Here is a 19,101-nt window from a genome sequence, read left to right on the forward strand (position 1 = left end):
AGTTCTGTGCTGCTCCAACAACAATGGTACCTTTCTGCTCTGCTGCTGTACACTTTAGAGGCATCCAATATTAGTATGACGTAGGGCACGGTTCTTACAGTAAAAGATTTCAACAAGAAGAGATTAAAGGAAACCAAAGACCTGCAACGACCTGCAGTTCAGCGCACTGCTGTGTGTAACATCTTTCTTGTTTTCTCTTCAAGGGTGGGGGAGAGCAGCTGCTGCCACGTACCTCGTTGGCTTTGTGATCCTGGTCATCTGTTTTGCCCTTGCAGTCATCGCGTTCTCAGTTGAGATACTCCGCTTCAACTTTGTGCGAGGAATTGGAGGCTTGCTCTTTGTTGTTGGTAAGGCTGGGCACAAGGACAAGATTCTTCTAGACGTAAAACAGGCATCAGCAGAAAAACATGTTATGTTATGAAATAAGCTGTCTTTGCCTGGTTTATGACTCATATTCATGGGGAACAAAGGAAGATTGATTTATGCTCTGAGAAGGTAATGGTTAAGGAAGCTTTAGTAGCCTTTGCAAGTTAGCACTTTCCCCAAAACAGTGTATGAGGGCAACCAGCACCTTTGACCCTGCATGCCACATGCTAAGAATTAGGAGCTGAGAGCCCTGGGTGCTTCTCACCTTCCTGAGGAGAGGAGGAGCAATGGGGCTATGGTACAAGTGGGAGGTAACTGGCTCTGCAGGCACTGTGGTGCCCGGCTGTAGGACAGGGCTGGTCACAACATGCAGGTATGTGCCTTAGCAACCTGTTAGCTTTAGCTGCCACAATCAGATAAGAGTGGGGATCTGTCTTAGCCAGAAGCCACGTAGCCCTGTAAGAACGCAGATTTGATTGTAAGACTGAAGCTAGTCCTTGTGTATCTTAAAAGGATACGCAGTTATCTCCAGGTGCCTTTTTTTTATTGGGAAATGTATTACGTTCGATGCCATTTACTCCTGCTTTTCTTTCTTTCTCTCTCCAGCTGTGTTCCAGATCATAGGCCTGGTCATCTACCCAGTGAAATTCACAGAAGAAATTCCACTGTCGGGAGATAATATGTTCAGCTGGGCCTATGGCTTTGGTTGGGCCAGCACTGTGGTTGTAATAGGTTGTGCATTCTTCTTCTGCTGCCTCCCCAACTGGGAGGATGAAGTCCTGGGAAACATCAAGCCTACCTATTACTACTCCTCTCCAGAGAGAGCACCATACTTAAATTGAAAGATTAAATCCAAGTACAATCAACTGACAAAACAACAGAGGAGAACCTCTGATGTCAACGTGGGGCCATTATAAGAGTGAAAAAAACATATTTCTCCAAAGTTTTTCTTACTAGCCCTGGCAATATATTAGTGAAAACATTGGCATCTTTAAGCAAGTAGCTTTTACCTAAACTGCTATTTACATGTTATCATGTCAATTCTGTTTGGGTGGTTTACTTGTTCCTTCCCCTTCCAGCTGATTGAGTCATCCTTATTTTATTCAAACGTTTTCTTATGAATAAAGATGTAGTGTTTCAAGTGTAGAAAGGAAGAGGTGAAATTTTAAGCAAACCATCAGAGAGACCTGCAAGTTACTTTGTTTTCACCTCTAACAAAATTGCCTTAAATGAAACTTTCCAAAGAATGCTTTTTCTTCCACCAAAGTCAGTCCCAAGGAAGGAACTTCCCTGAGACTATTGCAATCCCCTGGTGCCACAGAATCTCTTCTCATTCCTGTTACAGGACTATTGTTGAATAGTAGCTATTTGAATTAAAGGGAAAATAAAACTGAAATTTATTTTCCATCAATTGGTGCTGCTGGTTGGAGCTCTCCTCTAAGGCATGGAGCTGGTGTAACAGTGGCTAATGTAACACTTCCTGGTGTTTCTTTGACAACTCCAGTGCTTGGTAGAGCCACATATAATTTAATATACATTGTCACAGAGAGAATGAATAAAATTTCAAATGTTAAAGTACATACATTTTTATATGGTATTTGAGGGATACTGGTTTAGAAAATACCTTTGAGTAGAAATATATACTGTTCTTCATCTACCTTTTAAAAACTGCAGTGTTTTAATTATCATCCATGCTCTGGAGAGAAATCTTAGCATATGCTGTTGAAATCCTCCAAAAGTTTCTAAAGCACACTGTAGATACTCCAGAGTTAGGTAAACTTTGGGATGCTTTGTGAGTCATTAGGGATAACAGGTAAAAATAGAAAGGCAGTTCTGTGAGCCATTTACATATGCAAACTTCATAGAGACACCTGTCTTGGGGAGTAACTAGGCTGGCTCCTAACTTGTGTTTCTGGAGCCAGTGATTCCAAGCAAATATTCCAGCAAGGCAGAACTGTGTCTGTGTTGGTCATGGACCTGCAACAGCTTACAACAGTTTTAATTATGGGCTGTAATCTTTGTCAGAGCTTTCTTCAGCTGGCGAGGAAGAGGCTTCTCTTCCAGCTATGGGGGACATAGCTCTGGCAGAGACGAATTTCTGAGGGGGGTACATGTAGGGTGGAAAGCAAATGTTGTGTGTTACTCTAAAGAGCAACTGGGGACTTACTACTATTGTGAACTCAGTAGTTAGGAGAGGGTAAGTGTGTGAGTGTATGTGTTCATGCACACGTACGAAATAGAACTTCTAAAGCATTAACCACCATACTGTAAAGCTAAAGTAATTTAGAACTAAGATTTTTCAGTGCCCAATATTTCTTGTATTATATATTGTATAGCTTTCTGTTTTGTAGCATCTTTTTTTTAAATTTGATAATTCTATGTATTGCATGTGATCCTGTTTTGGAAAAGCCAAATTACTTCTGAAGGTCCCTTTCAGGCTTACATTTTATAACTTTACAGAGCATAAACATCTGCAGACTTCAGAACTGTGTCACAAGCTCAACCATGACAAATGCAATCAACTGTATTTATGATTCTTGCTAAAGAAGAGATTTCCTGTGACAAATCTGGGGGAGGGGTTATATTTGTTTGTTTTGTTTTGGGTTTTTCCTTTTCTGTACAATACTGGCTGGGAGGGAATACTGTGTAGACTTATTTGTATCATACGTAAGGACAGTACCTACTTTCTAGTGAATTCAAAACACAGCAGAGAATCCCAAGTCTGGAAAATACTTGCACAGCTAAAGCTGAGAAGGAGAATAGACATAAGAAAATGGACACACTCCCTAATGAGAGGGAGGACGGTATGGTAACAGGGTTTAGCATGACCTAAGTCTTTTGTATGTGTGTTGGTTTTGTTTTTTTTTTTTTTCCCAATAAGAATTGTCAAAACCTGTCAAAAAAGCACGAATGTAAAATAAACTTGGCTCTGAATATACTGGGAGGGGTAGAAGCACAACAAGTATGTTACACAACTCAGATGTTTGGGAGAAAGCTATTGCAGATAGTCATTAATTACTCTCAAGTGATACTAATGTATGTGACACTCCTTTCAGATGTGGTGGTTTCATTAAAACTGTTTTAACTGATGGTTGTAGAAACATGGTGGTGTTTGTGGTTCTAACAGATTCAGTTCATACACTCAAGCAAATAGCCATTCTTTCCTTTTCTTAGTGTATATCAGTATCCTTGCAGTGTCAGGCTAACAAATTGAAGTTAAAAGACCTCATGTCCAGGAGGCAACAACTTCATTTTCCTGTCAAATAAGCTTGAGTATACACTACAAAACAGGTATGTGCACTTTCATCAGAAGTGCCAGGCTCAGAAAGCTCTTTGCTAAGCCAAAACCTCTTAAATGCATCACAGCTTCAGGGGGAGCTCTAAACATTTAAGTACATAAGAGTCTGCGGGAGATCTTATGTGTGGGAAAGCTGTTCTCTTTTTTTTTTTTTTTTTTTAATCAAAACTAGTCCAAGTCCCTTTCCTATACTGATCAAGAACTTTAAATATTGAGAAAAAGATGGAGTACTTGCTTGCTATTTTCAGTGGAAGACTCCACTTCCCCTGTGATTAGAAACCTTTGCCTTTCTAGCCTCAGATTATCCATGGCCCACCTATAGCCCGGTGCTAGTGTCGTTATATCTCTTGAACAACTTTCTCCCTCTGTATTTTTACAGAAAGCAAACCTGCTGTCAGCCACTGCTGCCTTAAACAAGCCTTTGGCTTCTGATTTCTGGAAAGACAGGTTCACCATTACCTTAGTTTTTTTAGCTGTCCTCTTCCTTAAATGTCTTCATTTTAAAACACACTGCCAACCTGGATTCTGGTGGCTTGCATGGGTTTCTTCTGGTGTTTTTCTCCCTCCTTTAATTACTCTTAATTTCAAATACATGATTACGGAAAATATTTTTGTCCCTTTATGATTTTCTTAAATGCTTTGAAAGTAATTGGAGAGTTTATATAATGCCCCGTCCCCTTTTTTTTTACTAGCCTGTATTCAGCTGCAGCCTAAATTTGTGCTCATTAAAATCCACTGAACAAATTCAGCAAATTTCAGGCCACGGGGTAGCTCCTTCTACCCTAACCCTGAAAAAGAGAGAGCAGTTCTGGAGAATCTGAGCATACTCAGCGCTTATCTCAGGGAGTTGTGAGCAATCAAAAACATGTATGACTGGGTGCTAGGGAAGGTTAATTGACCTGAATGGGATGATTAATATTTAAATCTCATGGATATGAGAAACAGCTGCCACACCTCACTGGGATTTTTTTTTAGTTTTAGTTGATGTAACTAGTGAGTAATTTTCTAGGGAACTCCTTCACAATGTAGAACTCTAAAGAAGTATTCACCTGACCTTTACATTCTGCATCTAAGGAATTTTGGACCTAGAATACATATGTAAATCAAGACAATGTAGTAAGAGATCATTCAAGGTAATTATTTTTTTTGGGGGGAGGAAGGGTTGTTATGGTGATAAGTACTATAGAAACAAACCCACCCATATGCTAACTGGAAAGGTTACACACATGCACACACACACACAAAACAGTTCAGCTGAGATCACCGAGTACTTCTGAATTAACAATGAAGGAAGCATGTATATCAATGGAAACCAAAATGCTTTAGGAGATGACCAACAGCTGAGGTACTGGCCTCACAATGCAGAGCACTGGAGTTTACTGGCAATACAGAACAGTGTCCTGAAAACCCAAGATTTTCTATGCCAGTAGGAGAAACTGCACCAATTTTAAAATGAACCTGGGAGATTATATTCACAAGCAGAATAAAGTATAATCAAATCTGGAGGATATGTCTGTCAAAAGTAGGGATGCTGAGTTTCTGAATGTGATTCCTCTAACAGGTGTCTGTACAGAAGTAGTGAAATCCATGTGCAACGAGTTCACAGCACCTGGGATATGTCAGCGGTACTGTGTGGGTGCAGCAGTTTGCATGTGTAGATCCTATTGACCAAAAATGTGCAAGTTCTGCTGTACATGTACAGTGTATTTATAAGATAGATCTGATACATCCGTGGCATGTGTCTGTGCTGGTACAGTAAGCAGCCTTTTGCCTGGGATTTCTTGGTGTCTGAAGGTGTGAGTCAAGCTGCTCCAGCTTTGGAGCTAGACATCCAGAAATTCCAGGCAAAAAGCCAATGTCCTCAAATTTTTCTTCTATAAAATTATATTTAAATTATTTGGGAGTTGTCAGAATAATAGAAAGGGGGTTTAATTACAATTCTTGAATATCTAAATTTAATAAGGCTGAATTTATAATAAAGATGGTAGCAGAAAACATGCAGGCATATCTAGAGCTTTATAATATAAATACTATAACTATAAAGAATATAAACAATAATGTAAGATAAACAATATGCATTGTATAATATAATTAATAAACATACACATTTCCATTCATTATATTCTTTATGGGTTCATCTTTGCAGGATTGGATAATATTTACTAGAAGGATTAGTAAGACTGCTGCTTTTTATTTATTTATGGGAAAATGGGCAACACATACTATTTTCCACAGACATCTTTGTGAATACAGAATATTTTATAAATATTAAAAATGGCTAAGTGTCAAGGGAACAACACATCAGAAACAGTGTTCCCTGAGTTTGAGAGTTCAAAACGCACTTCCAGTATCTTTCTAACTAATGTGTTAGGAATTCCAGCTTGGATTAGGTTACAGAGCACTGGAACATGCTCCCCAGGAAGGTTGTGGAGTCTCCTTCCTTGGAGACTTTTAAGACCCGTCTGGATGCGTTCCTGTGTGACCTGCTCTAGACTAGATGGTCCTGCTCTGGCAGGGGGGTTGGACTCGATGATCTCTGGAGGTCCCTTCCAACCCCTCACATTCTGTGAGTCTGTGATTAGCCTGTGAACACTTTAGGCATCTAAAGGTATTTTACTGCATGTGCTTTCTATGGATGAAGTATTAGTAATATTGAGAACACTATTGCCTTGGTGCCCAGGTGATGTAAGGTACACAGAGTGACCACAAGGTACAATTTAGCCTGAGTTTGGCTGACTGAGTTGTACCTCTGTGTAGGCTGTAATTATAACAATAACTGCAGTGCAATATTCCGATTGCAAGGCAAGGTGCAGCCCTCTTCAAAGGGAAATGGCAGATTGTCATTATCAGGAAAAAGCACCTATGGTTGTAAACGGATTAATAAAGATAATAATAAACATAACAATTATGATAGTTCATTCAGAAAATGCTTCTCAGATGTTCAATGTGACTTGTTAAATGTAAGATAGTACACAAGAGTATGGATCATAAAATAATCCTAGCAAAGCTTTTAAAAACCAAACCCTGGGGACTTTTGTTTGTAAGCCATGTGAATATCAAAGAATGAAAATGCACTTGCTGCAAAAGTCATGAAAATGCAGCACGCCTAGTAAGCCCATGTCAACCCAGTCATTTATATAGCTCAGCTGATCAGGTCAGTAGATTAAAGGTGGATGAAAATGTGCTGCCAATCATTTGTAAGCTCTGTCTTCAACTGAGAGATCCATTTGTGTCTTGACTGAAAAGGGCATATTTTTATTTTTTTCTCTATGCTATAGAATTGTTTGTTTTAACAATATCCTACGGCTTATTTGGTTACTTCAAGCATCGATGAAGATTCATTGGGAATATTTTCAGATGCAGAAAGTGCACTAGAATCTAACAGTTTTGGCATTAATGATATATCTTCATTTTCAACATATGATGCTGATGTTAACCAGGAGGGACTGGAAAAGGAGAGCAAGCATTTGCTTTCATGGAGACACTCAGTTTGCGTACTGCAAAAGACAAAACACACTGAGGGTAAGTCATCACTTCAAATCACAGAGTCCTCAACAAAAGTTTCCAATCATTTCCCCCTGTTTGCTATAGGAGTATCAGAATTACACAATATACTTCATCTTTGGACCTTTGTATGGATATCTCTCTCTGCTGTTTCAGATACCACAAATTACCATTGTATTGAATGAGAAGGTTTAGTTTTAAGTTACTTCAGGGTGACGAATATGGGCAAAGATAGTCACCAGTGATGACTGAACACTACTCATCTTTCTTTCACAGCATGATAAATACGTTCTGTGGTATTATCTCACGAATGCTAATATTTGTAATAATATGCGTTCATCCAAAGGTGAGTTATGGCAAAAACTGATGACAAACCCTTCAGTCATAAATGCCTACCTGAAACATGGCTGAGCATTCAAAAAATAAGGGAAGAAGATTTTATTCTTCAACCAATACTGTCCCTCAAATACCTGACAGTGCTTGACTTCATCATGGATTTCAGGTACAAAATTGCTTGTTTTTGCTATGTTCTCTGAGTGGGAAAAAGAAAAAAGCTAAGATTTTAGAAAACTGTAACTGTTCTTGAAGGATTGGAACTTGGCAAAAGACTAGATGTAGACAGCTGGGCGAGGGCTACAGCGTATTGCCACCTGCATGAGTACTTTTGAAGTAATCTTTTAAAAAGCATTTAATATCCAAATCCATGTTCTTTTGGATGTCTTTTGGAGTTCATTGAGCCCGTTTTTACCTCAGCAGTGGTGACAAAAGGAACAGGTATAAACAGACCTGGGAAGCTTACAGGTAACAGCATATTGCACTCAGGGTGAGCTTCAAATTACATTAGTTTTCATGTAATTTTTTTTTTTAAATCATGCATAAAAATTGATATAGTACAGTGCTATAGAACTGGTACATGGCACTTTAAACATTATATTTAGTATAATGATGACTGAATTTGTGGCTAGTACAGATGTGGACTACAAAGGAAGATAAATAACATTTTAAGGAAATGGTTGTTCCCCAAAGTATCATTTACAAAAAATTACTTGATATTGTCCAACCTGATATAGTAGCTGATGGTGTCTTCATAGTTGGCTTTTGCTTTAAGTTGACACTCAAGTTCAAAGGCCAAATCTGTAAAAATGCCTGCTGCTCTCACAGAGACTTGCTGAATGCCCCGACTGACCTCTCACAACCACAGGGTTATCGAGTTGTGTTGGTACTGCTGGGGAGCTGCTGGCAGGATGCTTCGGTTAGCCAGAATTGCACCTGGCTAGAGAATGAGAAGCAAAGCAACCTCCACTGCTAATCCACCACCAGGCCAGAAAGCTGTCTCTGATTAGAGCTAAGGCACAGTGTCACATTAACACCTTCAAATTGCTTCCATGACAGAGCTACTACCTCTACAACATGCTGCAGCTCATTGCTGTGGATATTCCAGTTTAAGTCTGCACGAGCTCAACGGCCTCTCAGACAGTGCCCTGTACAGTGTATCAATTCCACATAAATTATTATTTTGTTTTATTTCGGCCTTTTATGAACATTAATTTGGCAAAATGCTGTGGAGTTTGCAGTTCAGTACAGATGTTACACTTCACCACGGAAGCTGCAAGATAGAAGCAAATCTCTGTGAATAGTGAGGCTGGCACTTGGATGCAGCCCCGCTTGACAGAATCCACTGTGGAGCAAAGGACACTTTGCATCTCCTGTCCTTAACCACGTTTCACAGAAAGCAGCTTTGATCTGCAAGGGGTGCAGCAGATGTAAACGTGTCTGGGCCCTACCAAAACATGAGGTTGTAGCACATTTTAGTTCAAGGTGAGAGTGCTGAGAACATGGCTGTATCACTTCTGAGCTCTGCCCAGCACTCGCTGGTAGCCTCCTGGGGCGTGGCGAGGTGATGGCTCATCTCTGCATTGTTCTCACAGCACTTTGCAGACAGGTTCTGACAGGCCCCAGGCAGCCACATACAGCCTGAGCCATGCACAGCCAGGGAGTGTTCGTAAGGCACGCTAGAAAGCTCAGTTTCTGTTCTCCTGCTAAGGCTGTATCCAGAACATACCATATTTTTAATGATTAAAAACTTGTTGTGTATTTTCCCCTGAAACTATGTCCCAAAAGGGAGAGGGAGGGCAGTCACATGTTCCTTATTGTCTTTGCTTTATAGCAGTTAGTGTTTTTTTTTTTTAATTGTAAAAAATACAGTATAATTTTATTTTTAAATGGAGTCTAAGAGAGGCAGCTATCAGCCTCCAGGTGGCAAATTTCAGAAACAACCACCCTCTAATAGAAATAGTTCCCTGGTCTGTCTTGTGTTTTCACCTGCCATAATGCAAATCCCTTAGGAGACAGAAAAGTGTAAACACAGCTGTGAGATGCTCCTGCTGGTGGGGAGTGGCAGGAAGGAAAGAGTTAAACGCCAAGGGTAAACAGCACCCGATTTGTTACTAAGTCAGCAAGGCAGAGAGGATCCCATAGATAACCCAGCCCTGCAGCTTCTTCCCAGCTCAACTGGTTATTGCTCAGAACCAGCTCTTACTCATCCGAATCTAGGTGGAGCTCCCTCCTTCCCTCCCGCCCTCCTTCCTTGCCGTGTCTCTCTTCATTAGAAAGCTTTTCTCAAACATCTACACGCGGGCTGGTAGGTACTGGCACTCACTTCCTGGGAGCTTTGCAGAAGCACCCATTGCTTCTCGTCACTGAGCCCGTGGTAGAGACGGCCACCCTCGTCCCACCAGCCTCCCCCTGCCCTGGAAGATGGTGAAGTACGGCCTCGACTACACACGGTGCAGATGGATCCTACCCCTGCTCCTGGGCATAGGCGTCATCTTTGGTATCATTGCACTGGCAGGCAGGGGCTGGCTGGAGTCGCAGACCTTGCCCTACGTGCAGCAAGCGTCGTTATGGCAGAGCTGCAGGAGGCCAGCACAGGGCGGGGATTGGACCTGCCAGTCCCTCATGGGTTACGGTAAGCGCCTGCAAGGATGGTGGGGAGCAGTCTTTGAAGCAGCGGGTCACATCTCTGCACTTCTCTTCCCTCAGCTCTTCTAACTGTATCGCCTAATACCTGGCATTTATATAAGAAGTTATGGGCAATAGGGGCCGTGGCTGAAATATATCAAAGCTTTTGACTAGCAGAATGAAGAGGAAAAATGCCCTCACTCCTGTGCAGAAAGAAACCAGGTTGCTTTAGAGGGTGGGTTGCTTAGTACACAAAAACACATATGGTAATGTTCCAGTGCAGAAAATATTGCAGCATTTAAGGTTTTGTTATTCTCTTAGAAGCAGCTCATAACCTCTTCCAACTAATGACTGCTTTCCAGAACTTAATGGCTACTGCTGATCAAATGTCCAAAAGCCATGTTGCGTAGGTAAACCTGACATTAGTGTGATAAGCCAGTCCTGAGTGCCAGCAAGAAACGGGGAGGTGGAAACGTAAGATGGTAGGAAGATACTGCCAAGGAGTGTCACGCTGCAGAATGCTGTCCTGAAACTGCTTTGGTAGGTGGGTCGTGTGAAAAAGTCTCCTTGTGATTATGAAAGACAGCTTTAAATGATGAAAGGATCTCTTGTTTATACTGAGTTTTGGTTAAGCATGTTATTAAACATAGAGTTGAAACCAGGTGCAGCCTTCAGCTTGAAAAGATAGAAAACACTGAGTTTAGGAGAACAGGCCAAGAGAAGGATGGCTGTGTATGTGTCATGGTTCACTTTTTTTTCTTATATATATATATATCTGCTTTTGGCCACAGTCTAAAACAAGTTATTGTGTGTGATGGGCTACTAACCTCAGCCAGGAGCAAAGTTCAAGGGTTCTTGCAATTTATGCTAATTCAAATTAAATGGAAGAACATTTTCTCTAAGGATCACAATCTCAGCTGCTCTTGTTGAAGATCACTGTAAAAAATCTTGCAGAAGCAATCTCACAGATAATTTATTACAGCTTTTCAAGATTTTTCCTGAAAGTTTATCATATATGGCCAAATTTTCCCTTCTATGCACAAAATTCAGATGTAATAAGTTAATTGTAGCAGCCTATATGTGAGTATCATGCCCAGCTCTGCTCTTAGAGCTCCTCCATCAACTGTGTGGCTGGGCATAGATCAAGCCAGAAAAATGGTCTCCGGTGCACAGCACTGGAGAGCAGGAGAGAAACAGTGATGCTTCACAAAGGGGTTCTTAGTCCTGAGTTTCCATGAAAAGTGAGCTCCCCTCCTGATCTCCAGGTTAGGCCCTATCTGTGTCCTGAGTGCCAGCTTTAATGGGGCAGAACATACTAAGACGTTTCACCTTGCTTCTCTTGATAATACAAGAGAAGTTTCACTTTGCTTCCAAGTCTTACACAGTTGTTTGGTGTTTCACTCACCTCCTTAACCTGCCACACTCTTACATGCTTAAATTCTGCAACTGTATGCACAGTTTCCCACTGGACAGCATCTACAGACCAGGAAGGCCATGCTCTATACGGACTATACTGCAATGTCTGCTGTCACCATGAATCACATCCACAATAAGTCTAGTACTTCTAACACAGAAATGTTTGACTTCATACACACATGCAGAATATTCTCCAGCATGTACACTGGAGAATCAGCTGATGCTTCTGGAAAGTATTAGAAATGCTGTTCATGTGCTGCATGACTGCATTATGTTCTGTATGGGCATGCATCTATCATTTGACCTCTTCAAGCTTACCAAATACACAGAAAACCTAAGCAAATCCTCAAAATCTTTCTGGACAAGATTTCCAGGTGGAAAGGGAAGATGCATCTGGGTCAAGAGAGTCATTTAGCCAATGGGAGAATATGTAAAACTTATGTGTAAAAAACAACAACAAAAAAAGAGTGCTTAAGACAAGTGACGGTGGATTATGCTGCCAGTCAACGTAGATCTTGGCCATTGCAGGAGTGAGTTAACCCTGGCCCATAACAGGGCTGTAGACTGGACCATTAAGGATGCAAACTCATGTCACTGTCCTGATCCTTTCCAGCCCCTTCCCTCAGACACATTCCCTCCAGAGGTGTAATGTTTTCAGATCCAGTCTTGTCCTCCATTTTTCCTATAATTCTGTCCTTGCTCAGTTGCTGTGGGGTTGGGATTTTTCTTCTGTCTCCTGCCTTTCCTCACACAAGGTGCGGGTGCCTACTGCTGGTCTTGGATTCCGCCCATATGACAAAGCCATGAGACAGAATCTCACTGTGAGCATCCAGCTCTTGTACTGAGCCTGATTCTACCTGCCTTGATGCTAAAACACAAGGTTTTAATAATTCTAGGATTACATTTATCTACAGTGCTCCAGAAAGGTCATAGAAAACAAGCATTCAGCATCATGTTCTGTGGGATGTTAAGCTTTGTCTTGTGCCAAGCTAAACACGGTGCTGGATAAACAAGGTGTAATTACATGCTTTCCCAAGCACAGAGACAAAAGATGTGATGCAAACAGAAAGGACAAAAGTGTTTTACATTTTTTTTTCCAAGTTGAGCTCTCTCCTCTCTCTATTCCACAGTTACCATCTCATTTCCTCTGGGCTTTACTCTCAGCTTCCCTGCCTGATCTGCCACAGGCTGGGTAGGTTCTGAAATTCATTCGTCCTACAGGAATGGTTTCATTGACATATGTGATATGCATGTGTATCCCAGTGTCATCAGATAGTCTCAATATTACTTGGACAATGTAGCTATCTTAATCCACCACAGACATCTTCATCCTATCATAGATGTAATTGTAACATTCCTGCAAGTTGTTCAATGTAATGTGCAAATTCAAATCAAATTCTCTGCATGCAAAAGGTAATTCCCCTTGAATCTCTGATGTTTGGCCTAATGTATGTGCATACACAGACCGAAGACAAAAACCCAATAGCACTGAGGCTGGTCAGATTGGAAGGGAAGAAGCTTGAAGCTTGATTGGTTGCACTAGTGGAGTCTGGACTCTCTGAAGAGTTGCTTAAACTAGCAGGATTCAAACCTCACAGGGAAGACAAGAGGTTTTTTGGGGGTTTTTTTTGGGTTTTTTTTTTCAGAAGGCAAATAAAGTAACTCCACTGGTGCAGTTATCTTCTGTGAAAGCATCTGCACAACTCTGGTCTTTTGCAAAGTTTGTGAACTTTGTGGAAAGTGAGAGTACAAAAAGTTTATACACTGTTACCTTCCCCAAGAGTTCAGTTCTTCTGTGTTAACCATATGATGCTTCTAGACTTTACCAGAAATCTTTTCGCTTTTCAAGCATATTTAGGTCAAATAAATAGAACATTCTAGCGAAATAATATCTAGTGCATTGGGACACTTACTCAAAATACATGGAGTTTAGGATGAGGGGTTGAGAGATGCAGACTGCATCTTTGCAGTGTTCTGACACTTGGAACAAATAAAGGTCTGAAGCTTATAACATGCTTGAACCTTTACAAAGAATGAGACAGAGACTTCAGGGATAGATAATGAGCACAATATGTAATGTATCTGTCTGGGCCATGGCTGAGCTTGCAAAGAAAATGTGGAGATTAAATTCTTTCATGAAGACAGCAGCGCACTCCTTTGTTTTTCCTCATTTTTGGCTTTATGACCTCTCTTGAACAAGGTGTGTCTGTCTCACAGAGCTGAGACACTTTTTCAACATATAATTTATTCCACTGCAGTCTTTGAAGATATTTTGAAGATGTGGGTTTGGTTGGGAGAAAATAAGTTTTATTAAAAAATAAATTTTATTTTATTAGTCCTGATGAGATGCACAATAAGATGAAAAACTCGTGGCTGCATTTATCTCATGTTATGTTCCAGCTGGCATTGCAGCTCTTCAATGTACAGATGCTGCCAACAGAATAACTGTAAGCTTAAGGCTCTAAATTTAGGTTGAAGAGGTTGGCTTATTTGCATTACGCAAATAGAGATCTTGGGAAAAAAAATAGGAAAAATATTTCCACAGGATAACTGGAATCCAGTTCTTCAGTTATTTTCACATCACAGTATTCAGTTACAATCTTTTCTTAAGATGTGTTGAGGGTTTAGTGGCTGTGGAGATCAGCAAAGGGATGAATGATTTTGTCATCTGGAAAGGACACCTTCCTGCATCTTGTCTTCCATGCAAATAGTGACTAATTATGTTCTACCTCATTCTGGATTTATGTTGGTCCATGAATACTAATACAATACTACAAGATAGGGTGGCTACTATAGTATGATTATAATGGACAAAAAAATTACATCAAATATGGCAGCAGATGAGTATGTCTACAAGATAAGTGAAGAAGGGAATGCTGCAAAAGGCAATATCCTCCTGAGGAAAGAAATATTCTGCTTTAGTCTCATATGAACCCCCTTGATGAGTAGATATTCTTTGCTGTTTTCCCTATATTAGGCTCTTGGGTCTGGAGAATCTTTTGCTATGGTGAAGCACCATTTATTATTCTGAAGGAATAGCAAAATGGAAAACACTTGCTAAAAATCTTCAGCTAATGATACAACAGTAAGGTACATAGCGTAGTCAAGAGCAGTCTCCAAGCATTAAAGGGCCTATCTTGATATTGCATCTACCACTGGCCTAGCACTGCTGGCCCCACAGCTCTCCCTCTGAAAAGCTAAGGTCTCCAGCAGACCAGTGACTCATCACACCTGGGGCACAGGAAGAACCAGACACCAAGTTTCCTCTTTGCCATACTGCCTATGTAAAACTGTTTTACCTTCCCCCTTCATTCCCATCAGATCTGACAGCCAGCACCTAATCCCAGGCATGGGGAAGCCCTCACTTGCCTCAAGCTGAAGTAAGCACCCTGAGCAGAGTGACACAAGGATACTTGCACAGGGATGGGCTGGGAAACAGCCCCTCTCAGCAGGACCTGCAAAGAGAAGCAGGCTGCCCTGACAGCTTTTTGGCATCCGAGGGTACCTGCATGTAGCAATAGAAATGGAGCAAATTAGTAACTGTGCCTTTGAAGCAGGGACCAACTCATGTCATGAGGCCTTTACTGTAGTCCTTCCCTGAAATCTAAGTTCTGTCCCTAAAACCATTCAGAATCTGGAAAAGTGTCCTTGCATCTGGAAAACAAAGGATCCTTTGACACAGAGTGAAGTGAGAACAAAAGCTGGTTGCTGTTCCTGCTGCATGGTAACACAAAAGAGTTATATTTATATACGGTGATTGTCCGTAGTTTTAATGACAGTCTGTAGGGAAGCACATAATTTCCCAAGTCACCATTCTCCTAAAAGTGTAATGTTACCTGGGAATAACAAGTGCAAAATGAGATTACAAGATGAGTTACTTAATAACATAGAATATTCAATCATTATTCAAAAGTTAGAATACTAGAAAATACGGCTCAATTAAATGTATGTAATAATGACAATATCACGACAGTATATTTAAGTAACCCTGATGCAAGAAAGAGTAAATTGGATTTTTCCTCATCTTGTAGGAGACATTCTCTTGCTACTAAGGAGGTGTAAGAGAAGGGAATCAAGCCCAGAGCATTGAATTACCATGACAATTTTAATTCCTCATCTGCAATCGCTAACATACTTCCCCGTGTAATTTTAGGTTTTGTCTTTTTATATATTTACTGACAGATTCACTTAGCCAGACTCTTTTCTAAATAATAGTTATACTCTCCAGCAGTTAACTCTACAGAGTGCAATTGCAGATGGCATCCCACTGTTTATTATCCAACTTTTCTTTAATAATTACAGTTAAATTGGGTGGAAAAATAGCAATCATGTGGAGGGTTCTCATCTCTCCATTAGGAGATATGAACTGCTGGTGTTGACTTTGTGAAGAACCTCAACATTTAGCATCATCCTTGAGATGGATACCATTAATTCATATAAACACAGAAGGCATCCCTGCTGAAAATTTGTGGCTAAACTAATTTCTCTTCACCTCATCTCTTCCTCTAGCTTATTGGGGTTATCTGGTACAGCAGGGCTATAATAAACTCTTGGCTGAACAGTGGTAAAGGCTGCAAGATGGATTTCAGATTCCACTGTAGGGTTGAACAGTCAGGTTACTTAAGCAGGAAAGAAGTTAGAAGGAAAAGAAACAAAATTTTCAAAATACTGTTTTGTTTTGTTTTGTTTTGTTTTGTTTTTTTTTCACATTTCCATATAATTTCTCACTGATAGCTTGCATTGTTCTGAGCAACCCTGAACACATTAAGCGAGTAGTATAATACCATGTTTCTTCTTTGTCAAGTACCATTACAACATCTCTCATTAGTCAGAAGTTCCCAGGAACTGAAGGTAGTTTGTGGAGTGAAGATGGTAGCCAATGTCCCAGAGGTTCCTGGCTTCCTTTTACTAAAACTAAATAACACTTCAGATCACGCAGTACCAATGCTAAGTACCAATCTGCAACTGAATACATCTAATGTCACCTACAATGTTGGATATGCACCCTGTGCCCAAATCAAGACCCAAACGTAGGATGTATCTGTGCAGTTCATTAATGACCCCATCAGCAATAAGCAGCAAGTGACAAACTTTCAGAGTGCATCGTAAAAGCTATTTTATTCCCAAGAAGAGTAAATAGAGCTTATGATGTATTTTATGAGCACAAAGTACAATTTCTGCTTATCTGTTGGTGGTTTTCTTTTGCAGATTGTAAAATTTTGTTTCTAACAGAAAATTAGATCCAGATTCATAGCTGCTCTCTATCAGAGAGAAGGTCCCTAGTGCAAAAGGCAACTTTCAGCAAGGTTTCAGAACAAAGTTTGCTTGCAGCATGAAAACTGCAGATCAAGAATGAGAATGATACTTGGTGTATATGGAAATGAGATGTAAATTCAGTGTTCTTCAGTCTCAAATGGCATTGGGAATATAAAACTTAAAAAGAGCTCTTTGGAAAGGTTCCGCTCTGCTGTTTCGATTAAAAGTCCTATTTCATACCCTGTGTTATCATGGAAATTGATTCTGTTTAATTCATGTTAAATATTTTAATCCAACTTTTACTTAGGGGTAGTTAGGGATCAGGTACTCCTCGTTACTCTGATTAACTGAGCTTATGTACTAATCAACTGATTAATCAATACCTTACTTGTTTTATTTACCTGACCCTCTCAGACCCCATATAGACATCCCAGTGTAAGTTCTCCTGCTTTATTTTTTTTTTTTTTAAATTGTGAAATAATAGGAGGAAAAATGGTATAGCATATATCTGTGTAAGACTGACCTTTAATCCCAAGATGTTTTAAATGAATGCAACTGCTTCTGAAGCTAATGTAAGAAAGGGGCACTCCCTGACTCTCTCATGAGCAAACCTTTAATTTTGTAGTCACTGTGTGCACATTATTTTTAATAGCTAACTTACTCCCTGGTGCTCCCTTTGATGATGGCTCTATGCCCTCTGCCACTTCTGCCTCCCTAGTGCTAAGTAAGCATCAGGGAGCAGCCCTCATTAATACAGGATTTGCAGAAGCCAGCTTCTAAGTCAAGTTTGTACATGCTTGGGCTTATGATGAGATTAGTTTGAACCCCTCCTTCAAGATGTAACCACTCCTCCCCTCAAATCCAAGTTGGAATAACTTCTAAGTTGAATTCCTTACCTCAGTAAGAGGTTTGCAGAAGTACGTAAAGCCTTGGATGCAGCTTTGGTTTTGTATGTTTGTGAGTGAAGTCAGTGGTGGGGAATTGATAGGTTTTTGCTTTAAACAAGTTACAATTCACCAAGCCAAACTGAGCTATCACTTTAGCACTAAGCTATGGTCAAGATGCTGCTTTCTGTTAATACATCCTATGTTTTACTGATAGATGGCATGTGCATGAAGTTTATTTTCCTTACTATTGTAATTTTAAATAATTATTATGTGGTAATTTTCTTAAAATCCTAGTCCTTTATCATTTATATGGGACCTGCTTCTAATCACCAAGGAGCTTCTGCAACGGAATTATCTTAGTGTCCAATTGTATAGGTCACTCTCTCTTTCCATGGTTGTCTCTTAAGTAGCGGCAAGCTAAAAGCTCATTCCTGATAACATACAAATGGCTTGCATGTTATGAGATAATGCAGTTTCCAAAACAAATGCCAAATAGAAAGACCAAAACTTTTGTATTCCTCTCCAAATGTTATAAATTCACACAAACACACACACAAAAAAACAAACCAAACCAACCAACCAACCAAAAACACCACAAAAACCCCAAACCCACTCACCATCCATTACTGAGTCCCCATGGGACAGATATTCAGAAAATGTGGTGGTTTTCAGAACTATCCAGATGCAACAAAGGTAGAAGCTCAAAGAATAGTACAACTCCAGTCATGCCTTTGATAGTTTTTCCCTCATTTTATTCTCTTCATAAATTATCCATGACTAACATGATTTTCTTGATTTGTATAGCCTACCTTTGGAATTATTTTCAGTGAATAGCTGTCAGTCTGCACATATAGTTTATTAATAAGAAGCTGCTTTTAATAGTTTCTTATTTATCTTGGTAGTATACAAGCACATGCACACTGATATTTCAGTGTCAGCTCATGTGATCAGCAAACACTGGCAGAGATTTCAGTGTTCACTTGTATTCACAAAGAGCACAGGAGCTTCTCATGGCTGGCATGTTACAGAGTCATGATTCCCAGAGGGCAGAATTTTCCACTGCCCAGTGTGCAGGTCACACAAAGAATCCAGAGTCCTGAATGACAGTGGCTTGCATATACACCAACAGCTCATAAACCTCTGGCTGATACATTGAGATGTGGGTTAATGAGTTTGATGTGCCATCTTAGATTTAAGCTAAGAACACATGTTCTGCTGCAGACATACTCACTTTCACAGGGAAACTTTCTCGAGGAGAAAAAAAAAATAAAATTAAATGGATAAAACCTGGCCAAAGCAGTTCCTTTTCAAAGTGAAGCATGTACTCTGTAGAGGTCACCACACCCTGATGAAGAACGTCAGGATGAGAAACCTAAGTAAATTCAGCTTTGTTTCCAAAATAATGCTCTTTCC

General features: G+C 40.2%; 2 protein-coding genes across 2 annotated transcripts in view; both read left to right on the forward strand.

Annotated features, from left to right (window-relative positions):
- The window catches only part of LOC103772490 (p53 apoptosis effector related to PMP-22-like), a gene marked incomplete at its 5' end in the record, with an annotated part of 9,164 nt that extends 7,803 nt beyond the window's left edge, over positions 1-1,361 (forward strand). The window contains 2 exons of the mRNA XM_008939825.1: positions 204-347; positions 973-1,361. Of these exons, the coding sequence (XP_008938073.1) occupies positions 204-347; positions 973-1,208 (380 nt within the window). The remainder of the gene's footprint in view (positions 1-203; positions 348-972) is intronic.
- Positions 1,362-9,812: 8,451 nt separating this feature from the next.
- LOC103772488 (p53 apoptosis effector related to PMP-22-like) overlaps positions 9,813-19,101 on the forward strand; it is a 15,049-nt gene continuing 5,760 nt past the window's right edge. Inside the window, exon 1 of the mRNA XM_008939824.1 lies at positions 9,813-10,136. Within this exon, the coding sequence (XP_008938072.1) occupies positions 9,926-10,136 (211 nt within the window). The 5' untranslated portion in view covers positions 9,813-9,925. The remainder of the gene's footprint in view (positions 10,137-19,101) is intronic.

This window comes from Merops nubicus, unplaced genomic scaffold (genome assembly GCF_000691845.1).
Source record: "Merops nubicus isolate BGI_N331 unplaced genomic scaffold, ASM69184v1 scaffold22854, whole genome shotgun sequence".
NCBI classification, from domain to species: Eukaryota; Metazoa; Chordata; class Aves; order Coraciiformes; family Meropidae; genus Merops; species Merops nubicus.